General features: G+C 40.7%; 1 protein-coding gene across 1 annotated transcript in view; it reads right to left on the reverse strand.

The window, feature by feature from the left end:
- Window positions 1–22,250, reverse strand: part of MYO1E (myosin IE) — a 190,200-nt gene that overhangs the window by 61,505 nt on the left and 106,445 nt on the right. The window contains exons 6-13 of the mRNA XM_058541711.1: window positions 19,340–19,429; window positions 15,375–15,506; window positions 12,555–12,689; window positions 10,969–11,101; window positions 6,103–6,299; window positions 3,319–3,399; window positions 2,943–3,029; window positions 567–653 (exon numbers count right to left, since the gene is read on the reverse strand). Coding sequence (XP_058397694.1) covers window positions 567–653; window positions 2,943–3,029; window positions 3,319–3,399; window positions 6,103–6,299; window positions 10,969–11,101; window positions 12,555–12,689; window positions 15,375–15,506; window positions 19,340–19,429 — 942 coding nt within the window. The remainder of the gene's footprint in view (window positions 1–566; window positions 654–2,942; window positions 3,030–3,318; window positions 3,400–6,102; window positions 6,300–10,968; window positions 11,102–12,554; window positions 12,690–15,374; window positions 15,507–19,339; window positions 19,430–22,250) is intronic.

A 22,250-nucleotide genomic window follows, 5' to 3' on the forward strand; every position in this document is an offset into this window, starting at 1 on the left:
GCACTATTTTATAAATAATCCTCATGATTTCCATAGTCTTCATACTCATTATTTTAATGGCTACATTTCCCTGATCTGATATGCTGTAGTTTATTTAATGACTGAATTGTCTATAGATGTTTTTACTGTGTCCAGTTTGGGGATTTTATAAAAAAACAAAACAGTACTGTAGACATCTCTGCCTTCATCTTTTTTTTTTCTTTTAAATAAGTTCTAGGGCTATAGTCCTAGAAGTTGTATAAATAGTCTAGAAGGCAGAGCCAATTTTATGTCTCTCTATATGCTACGCTATCAACCGTAAGTGATAGCTGTCTTCTCTTAGAATTCAATAACAACTTCCACTTGTAAACTGACATTTTAGTCATATACACATGTTCATATTTACTGCAAGAATAAAACCCTACTGCCCTATTCACACATACACATACACACAAAATTAAAGTAGTTGCTAAAATTCTCTGCAAATCAGAGTAGCCATGTCACCTATTCCAAAACAATGACAGAGAGAACAAAAACTCCCTTAATGTAAACTGTGAGCAGTGAAGAGACACCAGAGCGATACTTACAACTTTGTTCTCTATGAGGTCACACACGATTTTGTTATTAAAGTACTCGATGGGTGTCCATCTGATTCCCTCTTGAACATATTCTTCCTGCAGAACCGAAAGCAGGAATTCACATAATTACCCAGTGAAAACTAGTGGGAGCTCTACACAGATGGATACCAAAGGCACAAAAATCACCATGAAAGGAAAACTTGAATGTCCTTCAACAAAAACTTGGAACTTTAATTTTTTCTTTCTAAGAGGGATAGGAAAGGAACATTTCATTGCTGGGTAATTTTTATGTGTAATTTGAACCATAGGAAATTGCTACCACATAATCGTTTTTGATATTCAAAAATGGCAATTTAATATGCTTTAACCTATACGCCCATTACAAAATAATCTCTTTGAATTTAACATAGGACATCAGTACAGATTGGCGTCTAGGCACTTAAGGGGATGGCCCTTTATTTGGGCCAATTGCTTATTTAACTTGGAGAACAGCACCATACTCTCCTGGTTCTCCTCCTTCCTCACCAGCTTCCTTTGCTGGCTCTTTCTTCTTTCCAGATCCTTATATAATGGAGAGCCTTAGGGCTCAATATTCCAGCCTTCTTGTTTTTTCAACCCTCCATGTCTAGGGGACTTCAATCAATCTCATGGCTTTAAATAACACCTATTGGCTCACGACACTTGAATTTATTTCTCTAGTCTACACCTCCCCACTGAGTTCCAGACTCATATTTCATATACTGGAATCTCCACTCGGATGTATAATAGGCCCCTCAAACGTAACATGTTCAGCGGAGTTCTGATTCTACATTCCCCCACCATCTCCAACCAACTGCTCTCTAATCTTACTCTTGAGTAAACAGTCTCACCATTGGCCCTGTTATTCAAGCTACAAAGGTAGGAATAACCCTTGACTCCTCTTTCTTTCTTAGCTTATTGCTAATTATTTTGAGCAAGTCATGTTGACTCACTCTCTAAAATATACACTGACTCTGACCACCTAACACCATGACACCATCATTGTCTATGCCCCCATTTCTTCCCCAGTCTCCTGCAGAAGTCTCCTAACTGGTTTTTAAATTTCCACTCTTGTTTGCCTTCTCCTGCCTTACCCCATGCTCTAAGTCTATAGAGCCAGAGAGTCCTTTTCAAAAACAAAACACAAATCAGATCATGTATCTCTCTCTGCTCACAATTCTCCAGTGGTTTCCCATCATACTCACCACAAAATCCTGTCTTTGCCATGCCCTGCCAAGTTCCTATATGATCCAGCTGCTCCTATCTAAGTCCCTACCACGCTCTCCCTTGTTGTTTTGCTCTAGCTCCTCTGAGGTGGCAGAAGCCTAGAATCCCAGGACAGAGGTTTATGTGAAAAACATTGGTCACCGGTGTTTCCTAAGCAGAGGCATGAACATTTCCATGACTAAACGTCCCCAAAACAGCCTTTGATACGTGTAGTGGGTAGAATAGTGTCCCCTAAAATTTCATGTCCACCTAGAAACTCAAAATGTGAGGTTTGGAAACAGGATCTTTGTAGACATAATTAGATAAGTATCTCACAAATGAAATCATCCTGGATTTAGAGGGATCCCTAAATCCAATGACTGGTGTCAAAGGAGAGGGAGATTTGGACACAGAGAGAAAAAGGCCATGTAAAGACAGAGGCAGAGACTGGAGTGAGGCTGCCATAAGACAAGGAATGCCAGGAGCCACCAGAAGCTGCAAAAGGTAAGGAAGGATTCTCCCCTAGAGGCTTTGGAAGGAGTGTGGCCCTAGCAACACTTGGATTTCAGATTCTGGCCTCCTGAACTGTAAGAGAAGAAATTTCTGATGTTTTAAGCCATCTAGTTTGTGGTACTTTGTTACAACAACAATAGAAATCGAAAAACAGTAGATACTGGAATAGAAGGGAACCTATGCTGGACATTCAGAAGGTAGTGTAAGCAAGACATGTTACTTTAAGTGAGAATTAAAATACCAGCTTTGTTAAAGAACATTTATTTTCAGGGAAGATTGGGAGTAGAGCAAATCTGAGAAAACCAAATTTTTCCTTAGGAACACAGTATATGCCATACACAATTGGGGTTGGAACTAGGCTTTCATTTTCTACTTGGTCAATGAGTCAGACAGTAGCAAAAGCAGTCAGTCACAAGTCCAACTTCACAGCATCATTTACTTAAAGGAGAAAGAAAATGTAGCAGATGGTGTTTATATTTCACAAACTAAAATGTCACAATGGCATGTGGTTTTTCTGCCTGACTCTATTACGTACCTTTCCTAATACAAAACTAAAACCTGAATCTATTACCAAAAGAGAGAAATCCAGACCCTTTTAAACAAAATAAATTAGAAATAGAACACGATGAAGGAAAAGGGACTACTTACCTGTTCTGCCTTTAATGTCAATTCAATAAATATCTGCTGTAATTTTTCATTAACAAAATTGATACAAAATTGTTCAAAGCCATTTTTCTGAAAAGAAAGAAAGAAAGAAAGAAAGTTACCTGTTTGTTTCTGAAAATTCATTATAAAGTCATTTCTTGAGTGATTTAGTGAAAACGCTTAACAGAAATGCTGGAGGCATCAGTAGAAAGTGGCATAGTTTACACTCAGGAGAAACGAATTTGGTAAAGGTACATGAAGAACTCACAAAGGCAAAAATGAGCCATAGTGGGGATTTTTCATTGCCTAAAATTATTTCTTTCAAGCCAGATGAAATGAATCACCCTCCCCAGACCCCAATTATTCAAATTGGTCTTACCTGGAATATTTCAAAGCCGTAGATGTCTAGGACGCCAATGTTGTATTCTTCATGGTCCTTCTCCATCGCTTTGTTGATGGACTAGGAGAAAGTAAACAGCACGGTAATTAACTCCTTTTCATTCATATTAAAAATAGACATGCATGGAGAAAAGGGAAGCAAGACTATACACAGCACATACTACTGCCTGCTGGACACAGGACGACAAGAAGACAGGTGAACTGCAGCTTCAAAAAAGTCTCAGCGCAACATCAAGTACTCTGGGAAACCACCAGGATCTAAAAAAAATGTTTGCTTAATGAGGAAAACCATTTCTGGCAGAGCTAGTTTTTCTCAGATGTCTTGAGAATTAGAAGAAAATGTCCTCTTGGATGATCGAAGTAAAACCTATTTCACATAAAGAACCAATATTACAAGATCTGTAAATGTTATTTCCATTGACCCCGTTCAACAGTCATTTAATGATCACCTAACATAATATGCCAGGGTTGTCAAGGAGAAGACAGTCTCTGTTTCCAGGAGCTTATACAGAGAGTGAGCCAACTACAGATGATAACACTAGCAATTATTATTAAAGTGATGATAATAAAAGCAGCTTACATGTATTTAACATCCACCTGTGCCAGGCTTTGTTAAGTGCTTTCTGTGTGTTGTTTCATTTAACTCTCATAACGATAGTGGTTAACATTATAATCCCTAAGATTGCACTGGGCAAGAGGCAAGGCATGGGATTAAATTTAAGTAGTTTGATGCCTAAATCTGTGTTCTTGATCACTGTGAGAAGAGACTTGCAATTCAATGGAACAGACTTAATGATAGGAGGGTAGGTGTAGGTTAGAGGGGGTTAGTGAGGGCTGCAGGGGAGGGAGGAAAATAGGAGAAAAATTCCTGGAGGTGGTGGATACCTGGGTGAATTCTGAAGCACCAGAGGTGTTTTCCAGGCAGAGAAGATGACGCAGCATCTTTGTGAGCTAATGGGTAATGATGTACAGCACTCCAGCCCGCACCTGGCAGGCAGTCAGTGCTTAGTAAATGTCAGCTCTAATTAGTACCACTCACATGGGGCACCCCACTCCCTTTCACCACACAAAAAACTGAGGGAAGACAGAAAGGAAATAAGGTGGGAAGTCCACCACTGGAAGGTGCACTGAACGAAGAGACAAGAGATGTGGGTTCTACTCCCAGTTCTGCACCATCCTCTTGCTGAATGGCCTGGGACAAATCCACCAATACGCAGGCCTAAGATTCCCTTGTCAGTAAAATGAAGGGTCTGGACAAGTTAAAAGCATGACTAATGTTTAGTATGATCCTGACCTTCCTAAGCAATCTTACCCTTAAAATACCCACAAGAAGTATACCAAATGATTACCCTATCCTGCCCCACCCCACTCAACCCTAACCACACCTAACCATACTTTAAGCCTTATAGATGTTGTTGCCTGGATTCAAATATAGACTTTTTGGATCTAATGGCCACGCTACTGTCCCTTGACTAGCGTCCCTCTAGGGTTCTTTCTAGCTTGAATATATAAAAGACAGAGGAATAGAATAGCTGGAGCACTGCCAAATTACCTGGGTTTAATTCCTAGATTTATCATTAATAGTGGTGTGACCCTGGGTAAGTTCCTTAACCTGTCTGTGCCTCTAGAGCTTATCTGTAAAATAGAGATAATAATACCTAAGTCACAGGGTTGTTATAAGAATTGAGTTATTTTTTTCTAAAATATTTAGAACAGTATCTGGCACATAGTAAGTACTATATAAGTTTTTGCTGTTATTATTCTACCATTTGGAAGCTACAGTGATTAAGAGACTGTCACTGGCAGTTCTAATCTGCTGAAAGACTAATTTTCTGAAACTATATATGGTATACATATATAAATATGTATATATAAAGTATATACATGATTATGCCATCATAAAAAAAAGTCTATGGTAGTCTTAAAATATATCCAAAGTCTTTGATACTCCTCCCTTCAAAAGGTGGAACCCAATTCTCCTCCCCTTAACCGTGGGCTGTACTTAGTGACTTGCTTCTAATGAATAGAATATGGCAGAGAGGCAATATTTGAGTCCAGGATTAGGACACTAAAAGCTTTGTGGCTTCTTCCTTGCTCTCTCTCTTAGGTCACTAAGAGGGGGGAAACCAACTGCCATGTTGTGAGGATATTCAAGCAGCCTTCAACATATTCAAGGGAGGCTTGGGTGGCAACCCTTGTTGGTGAGGTGTCCCACCAACAGCCAATAGAATGCGCCATCTTGGAACCAGATCCTCCAACCCTAATCAAGCCTTGAGAGGACTGTAGCTCCAATCAGCATCTTGACTACAATCTCATCCCTGAGTCAGAACCACCAAGCCAAGTCACTTCCAAATACCTGACCCACAGACACTGTGAGAGAATAAATGCTTATTCTTTTGGGTTAATTTGTAACATAGGAATAGATGACAAATGCAACATTCTAAACCTTTAGAATGGTTTTGACGTTTGGAAACCTCAAAAGTTAAGAAAGGTTCATGACCATGGGTCTCCTCTTTTTCTGGTCTATAGTCCTGGCTTTAAAAAATATTTTGTCCAAAAGAAGCTGTTATCATATTAGAGTCTTGATGGACAATTCTAGAAGTAAAAGTGGGATTTGACGGTCCAAGGGTGAGAGGATAAAAAGTGGAGGAGTAAGGTAATGGTTATAAAGAATGAGCCACAACATGAAAACAAAGCCTTTAGTAGTTTTACTCTTTATAGCTAAAATATGAAGCATCACCAATGTCAACCTGTGTTTACTTACATCCACCAAGAAATCAAAGACCCGGGCGTGCAGGGCCTTGGCGAGCGCATCCCTGGTGTAACAGGCCTGCTCCACGTTGAGGGTCACATGGATGGACTCTGACTTGCCTCCCCACTTGCTATCCATCTGCCGGCTTGTTAGCTTTTCTTTTAACCGGTCCTGGTTTATTCCCAGGAGATACGCAGGAAAAGCCAAAACTATAGAGAAAATAAAACATGATTGTCTTTCAGAATTTTAACAATTCATCTCACAAATAGGTGGAGGCACTTTGTCTGTGTGTGTGTGTGTGTGTGTGTGTGTGTGTGTGTACACATACAAGACACCATCATTAGCCCCCAAGAACTTTCATTCTAGTAAAGAGTGCTTATCAGCAATCCCACACACATCCATCCACTTTGTTTCTGCCAATTGTTCTATTACATGAGTCAATTCCTATGACGACTGAGACTTCCAATAATACAAATCAGTGACCCAAGAAGGGTGGCAAACCAATTCCCCCTACTGAGATCACAGCTAAATGCCTAAAATGGACATCTTTCCAAGCTTGCAGCAAGACAGTCCGGAAGGAACTAAATCAAGAAACATTTTTTTGGCTCCAAATATGGTACAGTGTTTTCATAGCATCATTCCCAAAGAGCTTGAAGCACCTGATATCATCAAACTAATAACTATAACCAATCACATACTTATTGAGTGCTTACCATGTGTAAGGTTACTAAAGAGAGAGGACAGGATACAAAATACTTAAGAAATCTAGAAGACAATCTAGATGAAGCAAACATAGTTCACCAAATATAGAAGCCTACTAAAAGTTGAATATGTGAAACAGACAGACAATAAAGTCCTGGAGGAATTCCAAACAGGAAGACATTACTACTTGCTGGAGTGGTCGAGGAAGACGTGGGACTTGGGCGTGGCCTAAGAGAATAAACAGAATTTATACAGATGCAGAGGAAGAAAGAAGACAGACAGAGGGGAAGGAATGTTCAAAGGTGAGGAGGCAGGAATGCAGGAGACATGGTTGAGGTGCAGTGAGTAGACCAGCACTGGCTATAGCTGAAAGCTAAGGCAGATGATTACAAGGTTAGGACGAATTCTGATGGTGGAGGTCCTGGAATGGTATGAGACATCTGGGCTGGAGTGAAAGGGGGCCTAGATGGCTTTTAGAGAGGGTTATCAGATTTCTCTGGGGGTAGTATATGGAGTGAAATAGAGGAGATTGGTGTTATTCATATCACCGTACACCAATCCCACTCCAAGGACACGTGGTTGGCATAGTTTGTGGTCTTCGGATAGAAAAACTGAAGTTCCCATGGCTCAGCAACTTGTTTCAGGCCGTGAAACTCACCAAGAGGAGGGCTAGTGATATAAACGGATTTTCTTGACTTCTGATCAAAACGCTCTAATGTGAATAAATGACACCATTCTTGGGCATGAAAGAACGCTCAGATTTTTCCCATTATGAATGAAAGATTTTTATGGACACAAATAAAAATTCTGAACTTGGATATGAGTCCTCTTTTTCTGCATAAAGCTTTACCAAAATTCTCTCATGAAAGCATTTTATTAAAGACCTTATGATAATGCTTAAAAATCACAAGCCTCCCAATAAAGGAAAATCTGTTTGAATTTCACAGATGGTGTTAGAATGTAACAGGCTGACATTTCTCAGTATATACCTTCCAATGAGATTAAGTCAATGAATGCATTTTGAAAAAGTGTAATGCCAGAACAAGGTATTTATTATCTTTATGAGTGTTCCACAAAATGCTCTGACTAGTAGAAGGCTTCCTTTTACAAAGGGCATGTGAACAAAATCAAATGCACTAATTTGCCAGTGGCCATTTCCTTTCATTTAGTTTTAATGTTAACACATATGTTTAGGAATCTGGATGCGTCTTCCACTAAACTGAAACTTATCTTTGCACAGAGAAAGGACATAAAACACCCATAAATCAGACTGGACACATGTAGGGCGGCTGCGAGAATCAAGAGACATTTACCAAAGGGTCTGACATATAAGAGATCTTCACTAAGGGGAAACTATAATGTTAGTTACTGCCACCATCACCAGGCAGACAGCCAGGTACGTGTATATCTCACTTGATAAAGTGGTTACGTTATCAATGGTTTATAGTAAATTCACCAGGGCCCCTCATTGTTCATGGTAACTACACAGTGAATAGCTGATACAACAAATAATTAGCTCCAATTTGTCTGTTTTGTCAATATGGCCTTCTCCTAAGCCCCTAACCATGCTAAAATAGGGACACAGTTAAAATATCTGGTAAAAATGATTATGCCACTATCTTTAGGAACACAGCTAAAGAAATAAAACAATATGAGCTAAGTCCTTGGGTCCTCGAGACAAAACTGACAGACGACTCTGACAAAGAAACATGCTATACTTCCATGTCTCGTATCTCTTCTGTGGAAGAGGGCACAAGTGAAGGACCACAGGCACTCAAGAAAACAAGGCATGGAATTTGGCCAAGAATCAGGGCCACCAGCTTAGGGAAACAGCTAAGAAGTCTAGAGAGGAAATCTAGTACTTGCTTTCAAAAAAAATTCATGCCATGTTTTTCAAGTACAAGCTTTTACGGCCTCAAGTTTTCTTCAGTGGCTGCCCTGGTGCTGAAATTATAGGGCTGCTCACATTGACTTCCTTCAGGCAGTAAATTTCCACGAGGGTGTGTGCGAGTGTGGCATCAGTACGGAAGCTTGGAGGCTGTGGGGAGGGAGGGAGAGTAGGGAGGAGGCATTGATTAATTTAAAAATACTGATGTAACTCTGTATAGCTAAACAGTTATGTAGAACATAAAAGAACCTGCTGGAAAGCAATGCTTCAGCACATTTTCATAATGAATATAGATTTCTGTTACTGCATTAAAGTGTAAAGCAAAGTTGGACTTAATTTTTCCATTTAAAATGAAATATAGGGAAGACAGAGAAATGAAAAATGTAGCAAAACAAAATTCCATTTTTACATTAAAAAAAAATGGCAAGGTAAACGTAGTTTACGTGTCTTTGATGCTGAGGGTCTGTGCTTTCTAATTCACTAACAACGGGGCAAAGAGAGGCATTGTCAGTTGTACTCCCATTGTTATTTAAGTATTTTTATCTCCTTCAAGAAAATTTTCAGGTTAATTTGTATGCAATATCTTTCAGGTAAGACTTGTTTCCAAAAGCACGTCACCTTACCGTATTGAGAATGACAAGTACACATGTGCCTAAGTTGAGGTTGGCTTGACTTCTCAGCAACATAGAGGTTTGACTCAGGATTTTCTATAGCTCCATTAGTCTAAGGTCAGGCAACAACATATGTTGTCATTAATGGCTATTTTGCTTCAGTAGGCCAGTTGTGATGCAAATCTTGCCATTTTTTTCCTACAATGTAATAGCTAGAGAAAGGCTGTTTTCTTTCTTTACGAAAACATAGGCTAGCACTTCCCTCTACAAATTTATGCCACAGATACACTCAGATATGAGAAAGATGACACAAACCAGGTTATCCATGTTAGTAACTAGAATAGCAGAAGATCTGAAACCATCTTAATATCCATAAACAGATGATCGATTCAATAAATTCCCTTGCTGTCTCAGAGTCACGACTTTGTTCTCTGGCATTAAGAGGCAGTAAAGGATTATAATACCCAAGAAGGCAAGAGAAATCCAGTCTACTTCCATAGAAACTACCAAGAAACCCAAACTGTCAATGTTAAAAGGCAAAAGTTAATGACCTTCCTGGACATACATGTGCATTTGTTAAATGTGAAGGATAATGTACATAAAGTCTAGAAACATAGTTATTATTACTATTACTTTTAGGTTGTATTTCTAGACTTTATGGGCACCCTGTATATTTATTATTTTCCACCCTACTTCCTTCCCTGTTAAACATAATTTATCTTTCTCTTTATTAGATAGACATCAGAAGTTAGCAGAACTTCCCTCTTTTATCACAAAACAAAAATATAAAAAAAGAACCTTATTTGGAATGGAAATAGCCTCGCTGCATTGTCAGCAATGAGTGGGATACTATTTATTACTAAGCATCTAAATTTATCATCCTTGAAGAATGCTGAGAAAGAAAGAAATGTCTTCCTGGGTGGTTAAAGGATGTGTGGGTTCTGAGAGCAGTCTGGAAAGTCTTCTGATGCCTCAGAGGCTAAGTCACGCACCACGGTGGTGGTGGCAGATTGTAGCATACATAACCAATAACATCTCTCTGCAGGAAAGAGCTGATTTCTTCTCAGAGAGTAAAAATGATCATTCAGGTCTTCAAGCTCTGACTACTACAGAGGTGACCATTAGAGGCGATCATCGGCAATATGAACACAACAGTCCATGACCATTTTTTTTCTGTTTTCAGAAATCCAATCTAATCCAATTTACTGGGCAACGCGTGAACCTGTGAGCTTTCCGTATTTACATATAGCCTGTTACCTGTTCTTCAGGACCTTTAGATGAATGAAGACTGTAAATATCAGTTACAGAAAGGATTTTTATTAGGAGACAAATCTTAGGAGTTATTTAGCTATGACTCTAATCTTCATTAAAGTATCACTTTATTTTTAAACCTAGACATGAAATTCTGCCAGATCTCCCCAAGGTTAATGATAAATTGAAATAATTTCATTAATGGTCTACGGTGTGGGGCATGGTGAGGAGAGAGGCAGGTGCAGAGAAGAGGCCTAGACTCTCATAAGGCCATTTTGTTCTGCCACAGCAGGACACAGAAGACTTCTCATATCTTCCCAAAACACCCTGGTTGAGATCTAAGCAAAGGCAAGTGGTGGATAACTTTTGATTGGAACTAAACAATCATTTCCCCTCATCCAACAACCATGTGCCAAAGCTACTCACACTCTTCACTTTCCACTGCCGCGTAATTGCCAACTTCTTTGAAGCTGATGTTTCCCAGGTGGAGGACGCCCGCCACTATCTGCAGCACGAGTGTTTGCTCCTCTGCGAAGATCCCGATCACATTCATCGCATGCTGGAAGAGAAAAGAGATTATCCAGACAAGCTGGTCATCAGCCTTATAAGCATGTAAGAAAGATGCCAAAGCTTAGGTTGGCTTGTGCAGTTGTATGTGCCTTAGCTTGCAGTGGCGGCTAGAAGTATAGATAGTATCTTACAGGGGTAAGATACTATCACCGATCCATGCACGCTCACACATTCTTCAAGTCTCAAAGTCGTGCTGGAGAGGCAGCTCTGTCTTTCAATGCAGCATGCAATCCCCCAGGAAAAAGGACAAGACAGCTCCAGGAGGAAAGATACTGAGATGGAGCAGCTGTCCACAGTCAACAGGTCTGTCCTGGTCCCTTGGTGTGTTCTTGTTGCCATCCCTCTGTCTCCCTCTAAGGGCACTCATGCCTCCTTTCCAGCTACTCCAAGTAGACTCAGAGATTGTTCACACTTCATTGGGAGGACTGAAAACAGATTGTGCTTGCAAAAGGATCTTGATTAAAAATCTCCAGGAAATCAAATAAAAGCACTATTTAAAAAGTTTTCTTTCTGAGGTCCATCAGATTTAATAAAAGCAGCTGAAATTCCTGAGTCTTAGATATCCGTATCCTAAGAGAACTATATTCTGGGGCCAATGCAGGCCCCTTATCTGTATTTTTTTCTCCCAGCTCCTTTGAGGTCATGTGGCCTCTTGATGCCATCTTCTTTCCTGGCACCCAAGACACAGTCTGAACATCTTATCCCTTTCCAGCATAAATGTCGGCTCCCCTCCAACTGCACTTCTAATAACCCATTCAGGGTCTCCCACTCAGTTCTGATGTGGGCTGAGGATGGGCCTCGCTGGTAGCTGATTCAAAGGGCAGTGGTGATACAGTTCTTGGAGGCTAACTGGGTGACCAGACCACCTCCAGAAAGTTCTAGACTGACTTATTAAGTCGTTTCCCCGAGGATGTGACCCCTTAATAATCTACCTGGTTCACATCTTGTACCATAACACACACACAACGTGAAGAGCATAGAGTAGAGATCGCCCTCTGACCCATACAATACAGGGGCGAAGAGAAAGTGGGCAGAGAAAAGACTGAAGCTGTTCTAAAATTTCTAACCCTGATTAAGATCATAAGAGTGCTCATCACTTTCCTTTCTAAGGAAACAGCTCAACAACTGCGTAAGCTATTGGCAAACAGGTATGGCAAATATACTACCCACAGGAGTTTTTACCTATTAATCAGAGCTCCTGCAGGGAGTGATGATGAATTCACTTTTTTTACTCATCTCAAATCATTACATGGTCCTCAGGCAACCCGGCACATGGCTATCTAAGGGTGCTTAAACATGTGTTTTAGGAAATGGAGTGCTTCCAGCAGAGTGAGGTGGAAATTTCATGCTGCTCTTGTTTTGTTAACCTTCACTGCCCTTTCTACCATAGGCAACGCCCTGTCTGGAGGGCAGATCCTGCCTGGCCCTGGGCCACCACTTACCAGAGTTTCCTGAAACTCTCGCCTGTCGTCGATGTCATCCACCTTGTAGGACCCAGAGAGGCTCAGGTAGTAATAATAGTCCATGCTGGTGATGCCGAGGCTGTGCTTCTGCTCTGCAGAGGCGCCCTCGATGAGCTGGAGCAAGAGAAAGTGGGGTGTACATGATGACGCCCTCAAAGCGATCAAATGTACTTCATGGTTCCTGCCACCACCAGCCCCAAGCTCAGGCGATGGGACCTTCTAACTCTGCTTTCTAAAATGATGGGTGGTCCTCCTTCCCAAAATATGGGCTTCAGAATATCTGCTCTACTTGCAGTAGTCCCAAATCGTCCATGCCAATTGTAGTTCTTAACTCGGATGAGACCCGCAAGAGCTGAGAATTTTCCCTTGTCCAATAAAGAGAACCGCAGTGCCGCACTGGTGAGATCCCTTCGAAGAGGGAAAGCAAGCCAGATTATAATTATTTCAGTGCTCTCAACTTGCTTATGGCTTTTTAAAGTGCAGCTGGCCTCTCCACGTTTCTCATTGCTGGGCGCATACTAAAAAGCAGCCTCAGGTCCCACACTCTGGCATTCTGAAACCTCCTGACCACTGACTGTCCCTTGGCCCTTTGTTCCATCTCTGACATTTGCCTTAGGTCTGAGCAAGACCATCTCAAAGGGCTCCCACCAGTGGTGTGCTGGAAAATGTTTAACAATCAACTCTTGGGGGGGAAATGGATTTGTAGTGTTTGCTGATTTTCATGGTGTAAATACTCCCACCCCGAATGATTTCAAACTATCAAGAAAATGTCACTGGAGGAAGTGAGAAGAGATGCACACAGCCCATGCAAACCAGCTCCAGCACACCACTGGCTCCAACCCAATAGGATTTAGGAAAATAGAGGCAGCTCCTATCCACACTTTTCCATCATGGTCAAGTTCCTCATGTCTTCTTGTCTCCACACCCCCAAAATAGGGAAACTCATCTGCATTACTGAGAAGTTCTAAGTCATCCCATGCCATCAGGTTCCCTTAGTTTTCTTCCTGGTCTTCTCAAAATCTTCTTGTACCACTCTCTTCCTCTTTTTCCCCTTCTGTTTTTTTTGTCTGAAGAAGAACTTTCCTCACCTCTTTCTCAGTCTTCTTCCTACCCACATCACTTAGCCCCCCTCACTTGCATCTTCAAACCCCTCTTTCTCTAACTCTCTCTCTCACCTACAAATGCACATTGCTCTTTGCCTTCTTTAGAAGCTTTTCGTCGACTCTTGTGAATTTCTTCAAGCTGCAGAATCTACTTCCTCATCAAGACCTAACTCCTGCACTCTGGCTTCTCCCCTCACCATTCTGATGAAGTGACTCCCGTGGCTACTTTCTAGCAGCTAAATCCAACCCTTTCTTGGTCCCCAGACCCCTGCCCCACCCCTTCCCCATAAGAGCTCTGAGCATTTGATCCTGCTGCTCATCTCCCCGAGCTTCCCCTGCGTTTGGTGACACTGTAGGATCCTGGCATTACTCCTGCGACTACCTCCCTGGCTCCTAAATGTCTCCTCCTCCCACAGACAGTCTCCAGGTCCCCAAGTCTTGCATGGACATTATTTTTCTCTCCACACTCACTTACACAAGTCTCATCTATTTCACAGCTTCAACAATTACTCTTACCTCAGAATCTTGAACTCTGTCTTCTCCTGAGCTCATCACTTGCCCAGCCCCTATTCTGGTGTTTTCCAACCTGTGGGCAGAGGACTACTGGAGGGGGGTGGGGCTGGCATTTATTGTAACGGGTCTTGGAAACAATTATGAACTTCTCACTAGTGCTTAATAAATAACATACTATGTGTGTGATACACAAAATTATTTTTCAATAATCTGTACATCGTGCTTTGATTAATATAATTAAAAGCATTACTGAATTCATGGAAGCTTTTGGTCATTTATGTATTCTTCCAACCAACGGATACCAACCAAAAGAATTACTTGCCATCATCTAAGATGTCCATGTAATTGAAAAGACTGAATGTGAGCTACCAACGCAGTTTAACTTCCTTCTAATCCAGTGATCTTGAAACTATAACAAAACAAAACTAAAACAAAAAACAGTTGCAGGCCTTCTTCAAAGAAAATCTAATGTGAATCTCCAATATACAACATACTAACATATAAACCCATACATGAAAAAAATTGTTTATGGTATCATATTTTTTAAATACTTGAAAATATTTTAAAAGATAGTCAAATCAGATGATTGCTGAAGCCTGGTACTCAGTTTAAAAGTATCTTGCACACACTCTAGGCCCAAACTCTCCATGGCTTCTGAGCATCTAAATCAAAACTTTTTGACCTGGCATTAAAGATCCCAAGCCTATTTCAAGTCTTTCATCCAACAGTTCACCTTTTGGAGACTTCTGCCCTTGCAAACTGGTTGAGGCCTGGCTCCTACCTCCACTGTGTTATTCAGACCACCTGACTTGCCCGAGCAGTCTCCCTCCACTTTATCCTGTACCTCCTTCATATCTCTCCTTACTATCCCAGCCAAATCTGCCCACGTGAATTCCTATTTGGCAAAGAGTCAAACACTTCTATTTTTGTTTTAAAGTTACATCAACACTTTCTTCATTATTTGACTTTGGGGAAATTTTTGTCTTCTCACCCCAACTAGAACCTACTCTCCTTGTGGGTAGGGATATTCTTATAATTCTTTTGCACATTGACCTACACATACTATAGTAATAAATACTCCTTGGCTTGCCAGACTAGATTGTCTAACCTGAGGGCTGAGAAAAAAAAATTTTAATGTAGAGAAGGAATAAGGAAGTAGGAAAGAAAAAATATAAAGCAAAACCTGATAAAATATGTGAAAACTCCTCTCGCCAGGGTTCCTCATCACCACCCTAGATTTTTCCAGAAGGAAGTTGGAGATCTTTCCACCATCTGGTTCCCCACCTGGACTGAACTGGATTTCAAAGTATTTTCCCTGCAAGAAAGTTAGGGATTTCCTTCAATGGTTGGTGAACAAAAACATGATGTTCCAAACAGGCTTTGGATACAGAGTATAATTCCAGGAAATTCATTAATGAGAGATACGTTCTGAATTATTCCCAGTTCTGGTCTAGACTTCCTTACTTTTTCCTCAGACAATAACCCATGCTCTTGTCCAATCACACAATTCTGTATGGAGAGAGAGGATCTATCGTTCCAGCCTGACTAAGTAAGGACATGCTATATTCCTTGCCCATATTCCCCTAGAAGGTGCTTGCCTGCTAAGCCGGAAGCTGTAAAGAATGGAGCAGAAAATCACACGGTCCTCTTAATCTAACAAGAGTGAACTCTACCAGCCTCTTTCAGAGGAAGCAAATTTTCCCTCTGGCAGACTTATTTTAACGGCTTTGAGCAAAACCAATCCCTTTTATCACTGGAGTATCTAAAATTTTTATACAAAATAAAAACACTTGATTAGAACTAATGTTCTTTGCAGTTATTTGTGGGGTGTGGGGATTTTTGTTATTGTTGTTGTTAATATTTCCTTTTAAATTATTACTAATAGGAACAAAGGAGAATACAACCCTGGAATTTGGCTGGAAAAGGTATCCAGATTGTTAAGTAAATGACATTTTTTTCGCACTAGAATTGAGTTTCTCTCCTCAGAAAGGTCCAGGAGGGTAAACTTAAATGAAGGAAAAGATGAGAATGTGGGCGTCAGGGAGTGCTGTGGCCTAAGGTCAAACTGGAGAGCATGCCCAGCTGAACTGCATTCACGTTTAATATTTTTAAAATGTGTATGAGGATGAAATCCATCCATCTCAGGGCTGAATCCTGCCAGGCTGCAAGTCTGCGACTAGAACCACAAACTCATTAATGACAAGAAAAGCACACTGCGTGTTTTTCCTGTTGCCTACAGCAGCCAGTACCTGCTGTGTTCCTGTTAAGTTACTTGCTGATTCCAGGTGTCAGAAAGCCTACAAAAGAAGGCCACCCTCTGATTGTCTATTGGTCTTAATCTGATGACTCCTCCTCCTCCTTCCCCTCCCCAAAACAAACACCCATAAGCACCAGACATAGAGAAGGAGCACAAACCACTGCTAGCCTGAATTACAGTAGTTCCTGAGAAAAGCCTGCTGAACAAGGTGCCCCGTGCTTCCTACTGTGGCCCTCCTTAACCACCTTTTCCTTTTGGCATGTTCTAGAGGGAATAATTCAGTGTCCGTCCCTGTACCCACCCCCCTCCATTCCCATCAATCAGTGGGTGGAAATGAAACCAAACAGGACATCAAATCTAGGAAGGGCAGATGTACTAAATGGCAAACTCTCAAGTCCTTCTAGAAGTGGCTCGAAACCTTGGCTGCCTGTTGGAGGCCTTTAAGAAATGCTGATGCCCAGTGCCACCCTACACAAGTAAGTCAGAGTCTCTAGGGACTGGAGCCCAGACCTGAGCAGTTTTAAAAAGCTTGGGTGATTTTTATAGGCAGCCAAGGTTGAGAATCACTGCTCTAATGTAATAGAAACGCATATGCATAATTCAAAATTGTTATGGAAAAGTTAAAATTCCTAAGGAGAGATCAAAAGTTTAGTTTTGTTATAGAGCGGGCTGGAGGGAAAGAGGAAATCGTATAAAGAGAGGATGTTACATTTTCATAATTAAATGGATAGAAACTTCGACTTTTGAAAATGTTTTACTTCTTAAGCTAAGTACTGGGTACCCCGGTGTTCATCGTATGATTTCTAAACAGTGTTTGAAATATTTCATAACATATTACCTAAAACTTGAAAAGATTTCTAAGTGGAAATATATGAATTTTTATAATTCATACTACATGTCCATTTTTAAAAGTGAAATTACCCCAAATCCCACCCTGATACTGCTTCTACCTCCTCCTACCAATCACTGTACTAGTGTATTCAAACTCTGATTTACAGACACCTGAATTATGTTGTATATAATGTGCACTTTAAAATAAAAATGGGACCATATTGTAAATATTGTTCTGGACCTGTTTTTCTTTCCAATTTAACAATATATTATGGATATCTTTTTAAATAAGTTATTATTAACAGAGAACTTAGATATTATACCCTAAAAGTACTGTTGGGTCAAAGACAATGAGCATTTTAAATTTTGATAAAAAGTGCCAAATTGGTCTCTGGGGGAATGTATCCATCTTCAACCAACAGTGTCTTTTCTCCAGTATCATCATTATCCTTAATGTTTGCCCATCTGAGAGAGAGAAAATGATATACAGTTTTAATTTATATTTCTCTCATTATTAGTGAGAACATCTTTTGAAGCCCCATCAGACATTACTCTGTGTGTGTGTGTATGTGTGTGTGTGTGTGTGTGTGTGTGTGGGTGGGTGTGAATTGCCCATCCATATTGTTTGCTTTCTTTCCATCAGGATTGTACGAAATTTTGTAATGAGAAAAATAATAAATGCTGGGTAGTTTTGTTTTGTTTTGTTTTACAAAAACTGACTAATGTATCCTCCTTGTCCAAGGATAAAGAATAATTTATATTTGAAAAATCAAGAAAATATTGATTTAATTATTTCTCTGCTCTCTAAGGAAGGCAAAGGGGAGGGTATGGGTAGCTAGAGAGTTAAATTGGTCAAGTCCATTTTTACAAGGCAGATCGAGATTGACAATTAGGGAAAAAAAAGGTCTGGTGGAAAATTCGTTCACATCTTCTTTCCTCTTTCATTACCTAGAAACTTCTTCAAGATAACACAACCCAGGCATTCAGCAGAAAAATATGAGAGATGAACAAGTGAGTAAACAGTTTGAATAATATTGAACAGCAAGGAAAGTGAGGGCAATTCTGACAGATATAACTCACCAGGGAACTTAATTCCCACATGAGAACTTAGTAAGAATTCTCTTGGAAATAGAAGCTTCCTTTCAAAATAGAAGGGTGAAAAAGAAATTGTTTTTCTCCAAAATTTCCACTTATTTATTTTAAAATGGTCCAGAATCAGCCTCACAGATGGCTCCTTGAATCTTTACTGCCAGACATAATCTATGGTTGATATAAGATGCAAAATCTACATAAATCAAAGCTACTAGGCAAATATTCATTTCTTTATAAATATGGCTTTTTGTCAAGGGGAATATATTCACATTCATCCTTGCCAGCCTTCCAATTCGCCCCCTCAGGAGACACTCAGAAAAACGTTTGAATGGGCATTCACGACAGTGCATTCGGCTCACATTTTCATTACCTTGGGTGGGTCAGTAGGAGGCACTCTGTCTGGCTAAGTCCAGTCACTTTTGATGTTATGATGTTATACGAATAGATATAAAACAAATACACAAAGCCATGAGGGGTGGGGTAGGCAGTCACCTCACTCTGGCTGACAGAGAGGAAGAAGGTTCTCTCCAAGGTGCCAGATCAAAGTATCTGCTCCCCCCAATGTCCACAGACCAAGGTCTATGGAGCAAAAGCAAAGCAACAAGACCTGGGATCTAGTCTACTCATTTCTTTGTCTGGGCAAGAAGGTCTTTCTCCAGGGCACAAAGCAACTCTTCCAGCACCAAAGCTGACGCTTTTATCAATTTTTATTTTTCTTAGTAAGGAAACTCAAGTTGAGAACTGTTTTCAAAAATTATCTTATTTATAGCCTGAGGCTCAAAAGTAACAAGTCAAAGGGCAAATGGGAGCCTGACAGCTCACTGCTACAGAAAATGAAGAAAAGATTGAGAAGGCAGCCTCCTGATGATAGGTGAAAAGCTCCTATTTCCTTGGGGACATCAGACTTAAATCACGAATAGCAACATCGTCAATCAGGTGACATTTTCTGAAATAGGGGAGAGACTTACAAATCGGCTGGAGTTGTTGTTCCGGACGGTCTTGGCATTCCCAAAGGCCTCCAGCAGCGGGTTGGACTGCAGAATAATGTCCTTGACATGCTATCACAGCAAACAGACCAGAGATTAGGAGGGTGCAAACACCTACCACACAACATACATCCAAACTTTTCCAAAGGACCTGGTTTCTGAACGTAGTAAGACGAGAGGCCTCAGAGCCACGTGCCCCTGGGGTTTCTGGAGGATATTTTCTTTCCTCTTGACAGACCTAAACCTGTTCGTGTGTTCATGTCTTCCAACTCCCTTGACTTGATGCAGGATTCCCCAGAGCCAGGGTGCCAGTAAAATAGGATCTACGAATGTTCCCGGCCTGGGTTTCCAAGCTGGATGCTGCAGCTTTACCTGCAACCCCAGGTGTGCCGGGAATCACAGCAGGAGGGAAGGTGAGGCAGGAGGGGCATCTCCTGCTGTTGTGATCATCATATTTACTGTCACCACCTCTTCAATACCCAACCTTTCTACCCACCTATTGCACCCCACCTCCACCCTCTTCACTGCAAGTGAGAGGCACCTTAAGGGATATTAAACAGTTTTTCCTCCCCAAACAAGTCTGTGGACACATAGTCTTGTGCTTCCCAAACTTTAATGTGCATGAATCACCGGGGGATCTTGTTAAAACGCAGATGTGGATTCCGTAGGTCTGAGGCAGGGCCCAAGAGTCTGCATTTCTAACCAGCTCCCTGGGGCTGCTGGTTTTGCCAGCGTGGAGCTACATTTTGAGGAGCAAGGGCTGACACTGAATTGTATGGAACAATTCCTGGCCTACTGGAGGGGAAGAATTTGGTTTTCAAACACCCCAGTTCTGTGCCAGACTGAAAAGTGTGCAAAACACCCCATGAGCAAGACAGCTCAACAGATAGGAGTTGATGTTGGAGAGGTCTTTCAATAAGTGAGTCACTCCTTGTACTTCTAATTATTCGCATGCTATGGTTAAACTCGTTCCAGAAATAACAAGTCTTTGGTTTGTGCTCTTTTGCTACTGACTAATTTCAAGCCAAAAGCTCTGTATCATTGTCCTCATAGGAAAACAGGAAGAGAAAAGTCAACATTAAACGTCTGCAGTCTGGCCACTAGGTCGTGGTCTGTAGCAAAAAGGACTAGATAAAGGCACTAACTACTAATTGACTACGTAACAGCCAAAGCGTTCCTTTGGCACCCTCCTGAACATTCAGAAGAGGAATGAGGACTGGAATTCACAGACCGGGTACATGTCGTTAGCAATGGTGCCAAACACAAATTCTGGGTAGTCCTTTCATGGGGTCAGTTTCAAAGCTTAGAAACATACTTCCAAGCTGCCTACTCGCCTTTAAAAACTCATGGATTTATATAAACTTTGCTTTTCTTTGTAAAATTAATTTTGACTTTACAGATCTTCGTTAATCCTTTATATCTGTTTGCTCACCAGACCTGCCTACACCAGTTATCAACACTCGGTTTCTTGTAGGGATAGAACAAAAAAAGAAAGATCTTCCCTGTTTCTTCTCTTCTTCAATTATTGACTTTTTAACTAAGAATCTTTATGCATGTATCCATGCATCCATCCATCAACAATCAAGATGTCCAACAGGATTTTGTGGCAATGGGTGAGCATATTAAAGAAAAGAGTAAGAGAAAATTAAGGTAAAGGAGCAGCCCACCCACAAACCATATCCTGGATTCCTGTCTCCATGTCAATTTTCTAGGGATAGGGTATGATCACATGAACGGAAAAAAGCAAGTGGACTGCACTACACCAACCTACGGCCTCGAACTGCACTCACTGCCCAATATGGAAGCCATGAGCCACACGTTGCTGTTGAGTTGCAACATGGCTAGACTCAATTGACATGTGCTGTAAAGGTACAATACACACTGGTTTCAAAGATTTAGTACGAAAAAGAACATAAAATATCTCATTAATTTTTTATATTGATTATATACTGAAATGACATTTTGGATATGTTGAGTTAAACAAAATATATTTTCAAAATTAATTTCATAGGCTTCTTTTTATTTTTTTTTAAATGTGGCTACTTGAAAATTTTAAATTACGTATGTAACTTGCACCATCTTTCTACTGAACAGTGCTGCTCTAGACCTTCCTTTCATTCAGGGAAAGAGGCCACTCTAAGAATCTTCCACTCTGCAAAAGGAATTTTGGAGGCTGCCTTACACTTTCTGACCCACCAGACACGATGGAGCACTATTTAATTAGCAGACAGAGCACAATAAAGAGAATTTTGATGTGTCTTTTTAAAGTCTACAGCCGACGGTGGCAATAACATTGCTTATTAAATGATTCTGATTAAAAAATTAATCTTTACAGTGAAATCTACCTTGGATCATGAATTCCAATAAAAAAAAGTCCCCAGCAGTCTGTGCCAGGGATGAGCATGTGAATTTGGGCAGCACTCTGTGGATGCCACCTCCCCACCCCTATCATCCATTGCTATTTGGGGAAGGGGCTTCACCCATTTCTGCGGATGCCAATTCTGCTATGACAATGAGTAAAACTAAAGACAGATAAAGCTGTATCTACCCCATTCTTCATACTGTCCTCTTGAATGTGCTGCTTCTCTGCCCATATTGTATTCCCCTCCTTTTCTTTTCATCTCTCCTGTGTCCTCATTCTCTGGGTCATCCCCTTTTCCTAATATTTACCCTCTAACCTTTCCTTCTTTCTTTCTCTCTTTTCCCTTTCTCTTTCTCTCTCTGTCTTTTAAAATTTTTCTAAACTGATTGAATTGGAAATTTATTCACATAATTCAAAACATAGAAGGTTCAAAAGGGTATGAAGGGAGAGTATGCCCTTCCCCCAGTCTCCCAGTTTCCCTCCCTGAAGAAATCATTATCAGTTTCTCATATATCTTTCTAGAGATATGTT

Source organism: Diceros bicornis, chromosome 5 (genome assembly GCF_020826845.1).
Source record: "Diceros bicornis minor isolate mBicDic1 chromosome 5, mDicBic1.mat.cur, whole genome shotgun sequence".
In the NCBI taxonomy this organism is placed as follows: domain Eukaryota; kingdom Metazoa; phylum Chordata; class Mammalia; order Perissodactyla; family Rhinocerotidae; genus Diceros; species Diceros bicornis.